The 14,042-nt window shown below is 43.1% G+C and overlaps 1 protein-coding gene across 2 annotated transcripts in view; it reads right to left on the minus strand.

The window, feature by feature from the left end:
• The window catches only part of CWC22 (CWC22 spliceosome associated protein homolog), a 141,934-nt gene extending 131,306 nt beyond the window's left edge, over positions 1–10,628 (minus strand). The window contains exons 1-3 of one of the 2 annotated variants that reach the window (XM_073577480.1): positions 10,376–10,628; positions 2,195–2,262; positions 786–917 (exon numbers count right to left, since the gene is read on the minus strand). In XM_073577480.1, coding sequence (XP_073433581.1) covers positions 786–917; positions 2,195–2,262; positions 10,376–10,402 — 227 coding nt within the window. In that variant the 5' untranslated portion in view covers positions 10,403–10,628. The remainder of the gene's footprint in view (positions 1–785; positions 918–2,194; positions 2,263–10,375) is intronic. The other variant, XM_073577479.1, reaches the window with a different exon arrangement.
• Positions 10,629–14,042: the final 3,414 nt, after the last annotated feature.

Raw genomic sequence — 14,042 nt, forward strand, 5'->3', positions numbered from 1 at the left:
TGCTGTAGATGCGCTAAAGAAAAAAAAAAAAATCACTTAATTTTGCAGGGAAAACACAGTCTACCAGCAAAACAGAACAGCTAATCCATACATGGTTCAATGCAAAATGAAGTGATTGCCTAATGAGCAGTTCAAATTTTGTAGAGGTTAATGATGGCTGCTGTTTTCGGCTGCAACAAATCCACTGCATGTGAACGTAACTTGAAACAAAACGCAATTGGATCCATCAGGATTACAGCTTTTGTGGACAGATTTGCAAGACCTGGCCCACCAGCCACATCACTAATCTGTAGTTACTGGACGAGAACCCCGAGAACCGCCTCTTACCTTATGGCAGCTGTAGATCTTCTTTTAATTAGCCGGCCTGACGCTATGTCATATGTGCGTCAAGCCGCAACTATGACATAGCAGCTGGCCGGTAAATCAAAGGAAAAGCCGTGGAAGCCATCTTGGTCCTGCTAATCGATTTGCACGAACTATAATCAAACAAAATACATCTTTCATGTGACATGTGTCATAGAAAAAAAATCAGGAGAATTTTATGTACTGTATAAAAACTTAGCACCTTGGATCAGCAAACCTGTTTTTATGCTAACTAGAGGCAATTACAATTCTCCATATGGTTTAAATAAGCACTAACTGGCCAAAAAACTATCATTGGCCAATAATTTGTTAGTAGCACGATTTGGTAAGAGGTCACTGGACATTAGAGGGATTACGACCCATTCTCCTTAGCCAGTAAAGTATGGCTTCCTAACTGTAGAAGGGCTTCACGAGACACTAACCGTGTGTATTCTGATCTCTCATATCGCCCATTTCTTGATCTTTCATCCTCATATCGGTCACGGTCTCTGTAGCCTCTGCTGCGATCATTACCTCTATCATACGGAGAAAGTGATCTGTCTCTTTCCCGATACCTGCAAAGACCAAATGTGTTCACTATACAATGTAGAATATTTGACCCTGTTCACCAGACTGACAGTAATGCTATGTTAACACTTTTTGTTCTGGACTCAAAAAAAAAAAAAAACCCTAAGGAGTTTTTAAGTGAAAATCACTTCAGGAAACATTTCTTCTTGGGGGGTGGGGGGTATTTAGTTTCCTTCTTTTCCTAAAGGGGGTCCTGAAATTTTTTCCCCTGAATAGTTACTTTGCTGCAATGTGATTAGACGGTGCCTAGTTTGGAGTGGATTCCATCAGGATCCACGTCCAAAAAGTGACATATACTTTTCTTTTTCCGCACTAGACCCTGCTGTAGAATAAAAACACTCAAAAGACTTAAGATATGAACCATAAAGGGGTTTTACAATAGGAATAAACCAGCAAATACCCTCTGTCTACATCAACTGCAATATTTTTCTTCTGAAACAGTAATTTGAATGACATCGGAGCAGAAAGTCACTGGCACTTTCCCGATTCCGTCAGTGAGCGTGCTCTAATCCGCCTTGTTCAAATTGTTCATAAATTGGATCAGAGTTAAAGGGATTGTGGCGTTGAGGGTTTAAACTGATGAGAAAAAAGAAGCAACACTCCCAGCACAAATCCTCTGCGGCTCTTGGTCGGATACTCTCCAAGTCCTCGATGGTCTGTACTTAATAGTCCGTCTCAACAAATAGTAAAATGCGCTGGTGATCCACCACCGCCAGTGATCGGCTGAGTGGATGATTCCAGAGATTTCGGATGTGAACATGAAGGGTGAGCATCAAAACCTAAGCTGCAGGGGGGTAAATAAGGGGAAGAACTAATTATTTTACTTTTTTTTTTTTTAACTAGTCTAAGCCCTGCTGTGTAACCCTTTATAAGTAATCATGATGAATGAACAATAACCTGCAAGTTCTTAAATTCGCTGCCGACGACAAAAAAAAAAACTGCACAAAATTTAATACAAAAATTATAAACAGTCCAGCCATATTTTACAGGGAACCGGTCACATGAAAAAACTCTAATAACCTACATATATGGGGTCAATCTGCAGGTTACTTTATTTCTGAAGCTGCCTTGACCATGCACTTTGAGCCCCGTTGCAGATTAAAAGTGTTTTTTCACGTGACGTGTTCTCTTTAAAGTACCACACAAGCTCCATTTTTCCATGTACACACAGAATGATCTTGTTTCTGTGATGGATGATAGCACAAGCTTTTGAACGTTCATCTTTTGTCATATTATGACTTCAGCTGAATGGCACGGCACATACCTGTCGTCTGGAGAAGAGCTGTCGTGTCGAGCACTGTGGGTATCTCGTCTGTCATAACCGGAAGAGTTCTGAAATTATAAAGATTGTACATCAATCGTAGCAATTCCTTTGTACAGTCTTACAGGGGTTGCGAGAGACTAAAAAATAGGGGCTGCTCCATTTGAGAAAAAGCTACTACCAGGTCCATAAGCTACACCCAGGCCTGCTGGCTTCAAGAGTTAAAGAGAGACTCGTGTCTGTAGACTCATGCAGCACAAACCAAAGACAGGATAAATCAGAGACCGGACGCACGATTGCAGCCAAGTAGGTTTTACTCTGAAATGCTTCAGATTTTCTGAGAAAACATGGAGCCCAGCTCACCAAAGTTTTTACACCAATATTCTGCCAATAGAAAGCTTTGAAAAGTTGCATAATTTTGTTGTGACCTTAAAATTTTGCGACTTAGCGTTCCTATGCTATTTTTGCCCAGCTGTGAAAGTGGACCAAGCTGCAGCGGAAAGGGAACACGACGACTAACGTTCCTCAAATTTATTAGTTTGCAAGGGTTGGAGTCAAATTTGTAGCAAGGTGCTGACAGTGGTGTACATCACTTGTCTGATGCGTACACGTCTTCTTTAGTAAGGAACCTTTGACTCCAGCACATCTTTTCATCAAGTCCAGCATGAACAATGCTGGTTTTGAGGAATGTGACCCACAGTTTTGAAAGCAGGTTTGGTCTAAAGGGAGACAAGATTAGTCTGGCGCTGCCTCCGGCCGGCTTCTCCCAGCACCTCCCCAGGTGATTGACTTTCCAAGCCAAGTTTTCACTCAAACCCCACAGCCTGGCTCGAATTCATGGTGCTCGTGGTTTGGGCAACATGGATCCAATGACAAATGCTCTTTAAGGTGGATATCTCATCAGACTATACTGCGCTGCGTGAGGGCAATATAAAACGGGAACAATTCCTATTAGCCAAAACATATAAGAGAAAGAGAAAATCACTCCTTGTGTGGATCTGTATGTTTGGTCAATAGCCGTGCACCGCTCATCTGGTTGGATTTTGCAGAACACTGTGAAGGATGTGAATAAATCCACGATGAGTGGCTGAAGCTCCGACCACTGGTTCCTGGACTCATAAGTGATAGACTTGAAGAGAGAACATTGAGCGATGATAAAAACGCATGCGATAGCCTGCCAATGGATATGAGGTGTCCGGAGACAGGTTTGAAGAAGTTTTATAGGAACAATGCACTTCAGTACTTGATGAAGAAGCTAGATAAAGTCCAAAATAAGATGTTTCAATAGAACTTCCTTTAAACCTATCTCCGGACACCTCAAATCCACAGGCCTCTGACTAGCCAGCAATTCTTTATCTTCACTCCATGGCCTGTTAGCCAAAACAGAACCGAAAAAATATTGTGCTGTTTGGCAAAATGGAATAATCAAAGAATACACAACACGCAATTAAGGGGAGGGGGGGATACAACTTCTCTCCACTTCTCTACATCTTCCTCATAGTGAATGATGGGCAGGTATGGAAGCAGATACACAGCGTCCTGCGGTCCAGAAATTGACAAAAGGGTGGGAGGTGAAGAAACGGTCATCGTTAATTTGTAGGACTTACAAAATGTGTCCGTTATTTTGAAAATTCTTATTAGCTAAAAAAGGTACAACATTTTTCTTATTATAACATAACTGTAGAAAAACAAAGACCTGCACTGCACAGCCAAATGATATACAATGATTTCTAGTGGCTAAACAAACTTTCCAAAAATGAACCTGAGATTCTTAGTTAACATTATGATCAGACTGTATAAGCACACTGTCACATCAAGACGAACCTTTTACTAGGTGTAACACCGCTGCAGGGACACTGAGCCAGTGACTCCAGGTCACACCGCCTCTCAAACACAGCAGTACAGCAACAATGGCTGCCACAATGGTCCAGTAAACTTCTGTTTGTTAGCTTTAACCGTAAGAAGCCTATGAGCTTGTATGTATAAAATGTATTAAAGGAAAACCCCTTTAAGTGCATTTGAAAGAGAAAAATCCGGATCAGTTTTGTTAGGTGCACATCGCGATAGTGCCATCCGTTTAACGGATCCGTTAAATGGATGCTCTAACGCTGATGCTCAAAATCTATTTTTTTGTACGATCGCGTTAACGCATGCGCCAACGTGTAGTAGCATTGCGTTGGCATGCGTTAGTAATAGAGGTCTATGCACAGCGAATGCGTCCCCGTTCGCTGTACGTTCGACCTAACGTACCAGAAAACACGGTAGACCGCGTTCAAGGGTGCGTCACAAAGTAACGAACCATCGCTAACGCATGCCGATTTTGACATGCGTTAGTATGCGTTACGATAATGGATGGCAATGGGTGCGTTAACGGATCCGTTACATTGCGTTAGTGCTGCTTAACAACGGATCCGTTAAACGGATGGCACCTGACATGATATGAACCCAGCCTTAGGCTATCAAAAAAGCTCCTTGAACGCTTCAAGTTGGCAAAAATACATATGTACATATGGCTCTGCCAAAAGGCAGGTGGGCCATCTATTTCAACAAAACACAATACACTTTACAGAAATCGAGACGTGAAGCAAGCGATGCGTCAGGATAGGTTTCTGTGTGTGTGTTATGTATTGTAATGTTTTCTCTGCCAATAATGGAACGACGTGCAACACTCATCACCACATAACTAGTGAGAGAATCTCACCAATTGGTCACAACACTGACACCCGGATAAGCCAGTGTATGGCAGAATAAAGCTGGGCATCACTTGTGCGATATAATCATGTATGGTTTGACAATGGGGTTAGGAATAACAGCTATTACAGATCGAGGGCCATTATTTGCCATCTATAACCGATGGCCCCAGGTACAGGGGGCGCACTTGACAACAAATAATTGATAGATCTACGGTCACCTGATGCTAATAAACGTATCCTTCAATAACGACAACAAATGCCATGCCAATGTAGAATTCACCTACTATTTGGCTTTAATCAGATGGTGCTGTAATTGTATGTTGCATGATTAAATGGACAGTGGCAGATGATTTGGGGATCATAAATAAACAGACATTTTCCCTTTAAATTTCCTGCCATGTAGCAAAAAAGACAGAAGCATTTTATATCTACTTCTATTTTTTTCTGACTACATGGCACACGAGAAATACCACTGTATATTTCAACCCGACAATCATGTGATCGCTGGGCATAAGCTAAACAAAAGATATAATATTTAAAAAAACAAAAACTGATGTCATGTCCTTGTCCAACCGCCATAGGATAGGACTCCATTGTTGATCAGCATAAACCAGGATGGGCACTATTCTATATTCACCGCCCAATGCCACACACTCTTCCTCCTTCTGACATCACTTCCTTTGACAATTCTGCAGCGTTTTTGGCAGCAAATCTACAAACCTTTTAACACCTGCGGTATTGTTGCAGATTTGACTGACTCAATGGAAGTCAATGGGTGAAAAATGCTGCAGATCCGCAAAAAGAATTGACATGCTGCGGAAAATAAAATGCTGCAAATAAGGATGGAAATTTCCAGATAATGTGCACAACACTTCAGGATTGTCATTGATTAACCTTGCTTTAGTATTCTATTGTGTTTTTGGGCGGGAAAAAAATGCTGCAGAAACGCAACAAATCCGCATCGTGTGCACATAGCCTTAAAGAGGCACGCCTGTTCATTGGAAGCCATTCCAGATGCTACCTGATGAAGCTGCTTAAGAGAATATAAAGGGCTGGAAGGCTGTCATCAGAGGAGAACTTTGAGGTTTAACCTAGTTTCTGATTTAAATTTACAGTACATGTACAGTACGCCTTGTTTCCATTTGCATCCTTTTGTGGTTTTGCTGTCTTCAGTCTGAATCTACAATGTGTACATTCCAATAAGAACCATTGCATGAACAGGGGCGTCCAAACTTTTGACCGCTATTATAGGTCGCCAATGACGTCCAATATACAAAGTCACAGCGAGCAGAACAGACCTCATATTAACATGCATCACACAACGACCAGTAAAAGTTGTTGTCCAGAATAAATTTAAAAAAAAATCCTGGTTGCATTTTTTTTTTTTTTTCCAGAAAAAAGGCCACCCCTAACTCAGTCCCTCTGGAAAAAAAATTTAAAAAAAAAAAAAAGCTCATTTGCAATACCACACAGAACCCAAAGTCAGGGGTAGAAAAAAGGGAAGAAAGTTCCAGCGCAAGGAATGGAAAATTAAAAATCCATTTTATTGTGCACAATAAAATGGATTTTTAATTTTCCATTCCTTGCGCTGGAACTTTCTTCCCTTTTTTCTACTATTGATTGACTGCCTAGTCAAATCCGTGCGCAGGATTTGGATCCTACCAGCAAGGCAGTGCGGTGAGCTGGATTATTCTGTTCTTTTACTTCAAAGTCAGGGGTGGTGCGATTCTAAAACTAAGCATAGTGGCCATTGTGCTGGATATTGCACCGTTGTCCGGTTCACATTAGGATGATACTGTAACACGCAGTATGTATGCTACTGTCTGGCTCACAGAGGAATGTAAGCTATGAGGAGACAACGGTGCTCTCCCGATTGCCACTGGGCCTTCAGCTGATTGCCTGGTCTGCTAAAATCGGGAACTGCTACAGAACATCTTGTCTTATAAAGATCCCACTATCCACATGTGTCAGTCCTCGTGTGATCCTACACGGGTCAGAACAGGGAGTCATTCTGTACTAGCAGCTCCTGGTTTGGTGGCCGTCAGCAGTCTTTGTGCTACAACCACCTTATAAAGGCAATTTACCCTGGCAGTGGTCCCTACAGAGAAACTTCCTGGGTGCAGTGATATTCCCTGCCTGAATCAACTGTTTGCCATAGGTGTTAGCAGAACCACCAGCTGAGTGGCCCAGAATCTACATTTCTACATAGGTTCTCTGCTGAGACAATGCTTTAAAGGGAATCTGTCACCCCCTGGGACGTGTATGACCTATTAACATGGGCTAACAGGTGATAAAAACTAAACTAGTCCTATCTGTATGCCTCATATTAGCAGTCTTGTGGAGAAATTGCCTTTCATTTCTGTATGCTAATGATTTCTCTGGGGATTGTGCTGCCTGGAAAAAATCTCTGCCTCCTGTCTTTATCTTCATACCAACCCCCTCCCATCAGTGTCACAGTGTCCTGCGATGTGTACTGGTGGCGTTGAAATCCCACCCCTGCGCCCTGCAATAGCGCAATTATACAGTACCTATTCCGCCCTTCTATGGGCACGATCTTCACAGTTCTTCTGCGTAGGCGAGACACGGCTACTTCGGTTGCAGTCACCTCCGGAGTGCGTAGCGATAAGATGCTCTCACCACCCAGGCATACATGGGTGACGGGCATCAGAAACTATGGAGGGAGGAAGGAAGTGGGAAGAGCATATTATGGCCACAAAAGCCGGCGCCTGAATAGAACGCTGAAGCCAATGCCCATAGAAGGGAAGAATAAGTACTGTATAATGGCGCTGTGGCAGGGTGCAGGCACGGAATTCTGGGACCACCATGACATATAGGGGACTGTGACACTGATGGGAGGGGGGTGGTGTGATAATGAAGACAGGAGGCAGAGATTTCTTCCAAGCACCGCACGACCTGGAGCCTAGACAAAATCATTAGCATACGGTAATGAAAGACGATTTCTTAACAAGACCGCAAATATAAGGCATCTAGGTAGAACTAGTTAGACTTTTGGTCACCTGTATGCCAATATTAGGTCACACACATATCAGGGAGTGACAGATTCCCTTTAAAAAGGAGCTTTCTGGAATCACAATATTGGTAATTCTGAGGACAGTCCATCATCATCAGACTGGAGGGAGTCTGGCATTCGGCGCAGTTGATCAGCTGATCGGCATTTGGCAAGCTTCATGGTGCATATACCTCTGGAAGCCGCTCACATAGTAATGGCGATGCAGGTTATTACAGCAATATCCTAATGTGAGCTGGACAGCACTGCAATGACCAGCACAGTACCTGCTAAGTATACGGTATGCAGGTAGAATAGGGCAGGAAGTGAGCAGAAAAGGCCTGCTGAGAGTCAGACATCCACCAACCTAAGGATAAGCATTAATTACGGTATGTCATCCCAGAAAACACTACGGTCCAGGTGGGCTCACACACCGCGGTCCAGGTGGGCCTAGAAAGCAGCAGAAACAGTCATGTACGGTTTTACCGTTTTTAAATTGAGCAACAAGCAGTTTTGTTATTAAATAACCACGTTGTAAACGGCTGCATAACCACCAATTAAGGGGGTTATCCATAACTATAACATTCACTTTCCTTAGGAAGAAGAGATATAATCTCCCTGTAGATGCGGGATTCCAGCCATCTGGTTAGTGCGGGAGCAGTCAACAGTCAGCACCCCATAATCACAGCTACTAGTCCTAGATTGTCCTACTGCTCAGCATCTATACGCTACGAAGCGGAATGTCAATCAAGGAGGATTGAGTGTGGTAACATGGAGCTGAATGATGACAGCCCCAGCACCACCAAAATGACTGAAAGCGAGCGGCTGCAGGGAGAACATAACTTTATTTTCTCTCTGCAGCCGAACTTCCAATTAGGCTGTCACATATGCTTAAAATGGTATTTACCAGCAGATTAGCTTTATGGCTGCAGATAAATACCATTTTTTATGCTAATAGTGTTCCCTTTAAAGGGGATCCATTACCAGGTTTTTGCCACCTAATCTGAGAGCAGCATAATGTAGGGGGCTTGCTGGTGATTAGATAAAAAAAAATCAGTGTTTAATCAGATCATAACTACAGGACTAATAAACACACTGCCAAGTAGTCGTCCATGTTCATGAGCAGTGTATAACCATGCCCCCACCACTGATTGGCAGCTTTCTGTGTACACATTGCATAGGCAGAAAGCTGCCAATCAGTGGTGTGGCGAGGTTATACAGCGCTCAGATTCAGACAACTGTAGCAGATACAACAGTGATTTCATCAAAAACGCAGAAAGCAGCACAGTGACACCGCTGGAATCAGGGTCTACGTCCTTACAACTTGCTGCTCTCAGATGGGATAGCAATAACCTAGTGACAGATTCCTTTAAGGAGTAACGTTTCTCCTTGTGGAGAGTGACAAGGCAGACCCAGCATGTGAGAGTGAGAAGACTTATAAGCCATGCATGCTCCTCTGAGAAATCAAAATATGCAAATTGTCCCTTCAGAGAGCAATAGGACTAGAACCGTAGTGCCAGCTATTGGAAAAAGCAATCTTAAAAGTTAATAACGACCTCAACGAGCCTGGCAATATGACTTACAATAAAACCCAAACCAGAATCTCACCGGGTAATCACCCTCGTCAATGCAAAGTATGAGATCTGATCTGGCTGGGTGAGAGGCTTAAAGGGGTATTCCCATCTCAATATGTAGTAGGTGTAATAATGATAATATTAGCACATGCCTTCAAATAGAAATGTAGTATAGTTTTTCTGATTCGCTATGTCTCTTTCCTCATGTGCAGGCATTGCAAGACATAAGGTATCCATGGTTACGACCACTGATATAGTGACATTTAGCTAGTTCCTAGTGGTTGCAACCATAGATACCTAAGGTCCTGCAATGCCTGCACATGAGGAAAGACAAGGCGAATCAGAAGAACTGTCCTACATTTCTAATTTGAGGTATGTGGTATTATTACACCTAATACATATTGGGATAAGATCTTGGAGATGGGAATACCCCTGTATGACTGGGATCTAAGCGGTAATGGACTTTTAGGATTGCCATTTCCGATAGGTGGCATTAGAGTTCATGTCCTCTCTTTAGAGGCAATTTGCAGATTCTTTTCACTCATGCCGACGGGCGCTGCAGCACAGAACCTGCCTGTGCTGCGCACTCGTTGCCTGGGTAACCAGCAGCTCTGACACTGCAGGGTGGCCAGTAACCTTGACAACGGGTTGTACGCTACAACATTAAAAACCTCTGCGTTCTTTAGAGCATGGGATATTTTTTAATAAGAGGTAAAGTGCAAAATACCTTATTTTTACAAGCACTTTGCAACTGCACCTGTTTCTGGACTGGAGACGTCCCCTTTAAATTCCCAGAATGCCCAGTCTTTCTGGGGGACACAGGCTGGGGGGAAACAAATGCTGAACCCCCAACAGAGTCAAGAGGCTGAAAGAGCCGGGATCACGTGACCATAGCAGCTACAACACTCACTCTGACTTGCGCCACGCTGCTCTTCATCGTACAGGAATCCGTATAACGCGCGGGACGTTTAAGGACACCGTCCTGTCAGCTTCTCCGCTCTGTATCCACGATCTTCCAGCTGTCTAGCACCTTCCTGCGCCGCGCACACGGTTCCAGGACTCACTTCCGGTTTCACGGCATCCTCTAGCGTGACGTTCTCGACTTGGACGGCAGCCTGCGGAGGACAAAACATGGGGAAAGGCGTTTTGATAGTCTGTGCCTTTTACGGCGTTTACAGTGTTCATTTACGGCGAGACAAGTTAGTCACTTATTAGCCTCTTGTAGACAGCACAGGCTTCTGCCTCACAGCACAATAGGAGCAGTAAATGTTATTTTGCATTTCAGGGTGGGTTTTTTTGTATATATTTTATTTATTTTGCAGACTAGACATGTTTTATTATTATAGTTCAATTTACAGTTAGGGAATATCAATATTACCTTCATTCATTTTCTGGGGGGTTTTTTTTGTTTTTGTTTTTTTGCAGGACGAGTTGTCGTTTTGACACCATTCACTTTATTGTATCATTTAGTGAGAGAAAAAAATAGAAAAAATTCCAAAGTGTGAGAAGCTGTGAAAAATCCTGCTTCCCGCCTTAGTTTTTCAGGTCTAGTTTTTACCACGTTTATTCTGCAGTGTCGATTACCTCATGGATTCTTTACGTCAGTACTATTACAGCGATAGGAAACTTGTATCGTTTCTCCAATATATTTTAGGAGTGAAAACAAATTCTGAGATTTGTAAAAAAATAAACAAAAACACTTTTTTTTTGTGATGCCATTTTCTGAAACCGGTAACCTTATTATGTTCCTGTCCATGGAGCTGAGCGAGGGCTGACGTGTTTTTTTGCGGGCAGAGCTGTAGTTTGGGGGACATACGACATTCTTATTCTATTTTTCGATAGACCGGACTTTAAGGCTATGTGCCCACGTAGCGTTTTAAAACGCACACTAAAAACCAGACTCCTTCCCAGAAATCGCGCGATTTCACGCGATTTTCCGCGCGATTTCACCGCGATTTTACCGCGATTCTGTTCGCGATTTTGCCGCGATTTTCTCAAGCACTTTCCAAGCGATTTGATGCATCGCTTTGAACGTGATTGACAGGTTGGTCACACTCATCAAACATAGTGTTTGACAAGTGTGAGCAGCTTTTTACTATTGAGGCCGCCTATGCGGCCTCAATAGTAAAAGATAAAATGTTAAAAATGATAAAAAAATAAAAAATCGGGGTGTATTTACCTTCCGACGTCCCGCGCTGCCATCCCGGGCCTCAGCGTTCCCAGTAATGCCTTGCGAGACCTGTGATGACGTTGGTCTCGCGTTACTCTAGCGATCTCGCGAGACCGCTAGAGTCACGCGAGACTACGTCATCACAGGACCTTGCCGCAAGGCATTACTGGGAACGCTTAGGCCGGGAATGCATCGCGGGACGTCGGAAGGTAATTATACCCCGATTTTTTATTTTTCATTCTTTTTTTTACAGGGGTATGGTACCCAGGGCCTGGAGGACAGTCTCCTCTCCTCCACACCGTGGGTACCATCCGCACATGAGATGCTTAACTTCCCGCATGGTGGGCATAGCCACATGCGGGAAGTAAGCGATTCTCATGCATTCCTATGGGTGCGGAATCGCGGCAATTCTTTGCGATTCCGCACAAAAGAATGAGCATGCTGCGATTTTTTCCGCGATGCGATTCCGCCGCGGAAAAAAGCGCAGCATTAGCACAGCATGTGCGGAATGCCATAGGAATGCATGGGGGCGTTCTGTACACGATTTTTAAACGTTTTCGCAGCGTTTTTGCGCCGAAAATCGTGGCAAAAACGCTTAAAAATCGCTACGTGGGCACACAGCCTTACAGTCACCGAGATGACAAATATGTTTATTTTTTTATTTTAAAACTGGGAAAAGTGGGGGATGATTTAATTTTTTTTTATTTTTAGTCCCTCAAGGAAAGTTTAACCTGCTATCGCTTACATTATATATATATGATAATGCCCAGTATCAGAGAACGAGACAAGGCGGTGACCATGGTCAAAAAACGCCTTGTGCATGGATTACCACTCCATATGCTAATCTTAAAAAGGAGAAAACGGAGTAACGGATACAAAATATAAGCAAAAGTATAAATTTTATTAATACTCACATCAAGTGCTGACAAGTATACAAGTTGACTAAAATAGGGGGGATAAGCCCCAATGATACAACAATCAGGACAGACAAGGACAGGGTAAATAAAATGATACCAGTGCTCGAAATCTACATGGCACAACGTTCAGTCAGCCCATGGGCATTGCACATAACAGACATGTGTCTAATGGTAAAAGATAGTCAAATATGGCATACTCAATTAAATGTGTATTGTACATAGTTGTACATGTCTAGAGCGCCAAAAAAAAAAAAAAAAAAAAAAAAACCATCCAGAGGGGTCAATGTGCTGAACATAAATGAATCAATGACATGTGGAAGGATTCTTACATAGGGAGTGATAAAGCGCCTGTGGCGGGCGCGAAACGTACGTCGGGTGTCGTTGCATGGGCCTTCACCTCCTCTGCTCCCCGGTAAGCAGCCTGCCTTTACTTGTTTCCACACTTCGGTCATTTGGACCGCTGGGCGGGTCGTCTCCCGGGTTCTCTCTGGCACAATTGCGCAGTTTTGATATGCTAATACATATGTTATTTACTATGTAAGAATCCTTCCACATGTCATTGATTCATTTATGTTCAGCACATTGACCCCTCTGGATGGTTTTTTTTTTTTTTTTTTTTTTTTTTTTTTGGCGCTCTAGACATGTACAACTATGTACAATACACATTTAATTGAGTATGCCATATTTGACTATCTTTTACCATTAGACACATGTCTGTTATGTGCAATGCCCATGGGCTGACTGAACGTTGTGCCATGTAGATTTCGAGCACTGGTATCATTTTATTTACCCTGTCCTTGTCTGTCCTGATTGTTGTATCATTGGGGCTTATCCCCCCTATTTTAGTCAACTTGTATACTTGTCAGCACTTGATGTGAGTATTAATAAAATTTATACTTTTGCTTATATTTTGTATCCGTTACTCCGTTTTCTCCTTTTTAAGACGCTTACATTATATGCTGTGTTGGGATTCAACTCGCTCAGGAGCAACGGGAGACAATCAGGAGGCACGTTCCTTTAAAAGTTCATAGGGTTTATTGCTCCATAACCCATAAACCAGCACATAACATAAGGAATAGCCTTTAGCTCAGGCGAAAGTAAGTATAAGGGTCCATTGTTTCAGGATCAGTCCTGGAGCCTCAGCAAACACTGGAGGCTTATCCATCCTCACATACAGCCCATATCCACAGGCCTCACCGGGTCAGCAGCCTCAGCACGTGGTCTTCAAGAAGGTAGCACACCTTCCTCCACATAGGCCTGCCGGGACCTTCCACATGGCTCAATCAGATCCATGCGCTCTCTCTCATGTGACCGGACCTCAGGTACCTTATATGGTCCATAACCACACCCACAGGTGATCACATGGCTATGACCTCACTAAAGGTCCTATTACACACAGCCACACATATACTTTATTATGACACTCTTAAACACACTGCTGGGTTTGTAGATAACCAGGCCTGCCCATCTCTCTAGTTACCTGGAGACTT

The sequence above is a fragment of the Dendrobates tinctorius genome, unplaced genomic scaffold (assembly GCF_039654945.1).
Source record: "Dendrobates tinctorius isolate UK_male_01 unplaced genomic scaffold, ASM3965494v1 ptg000056l, whole genome shotgun sequence".
In the NCBI taxonomy this organism is placed as follows: Eukaryota; Metazoa; Chordata; class Amphibia; order Anura; family Dendrobatidae; genus Dendrobates; species Dendrobates tinctorius.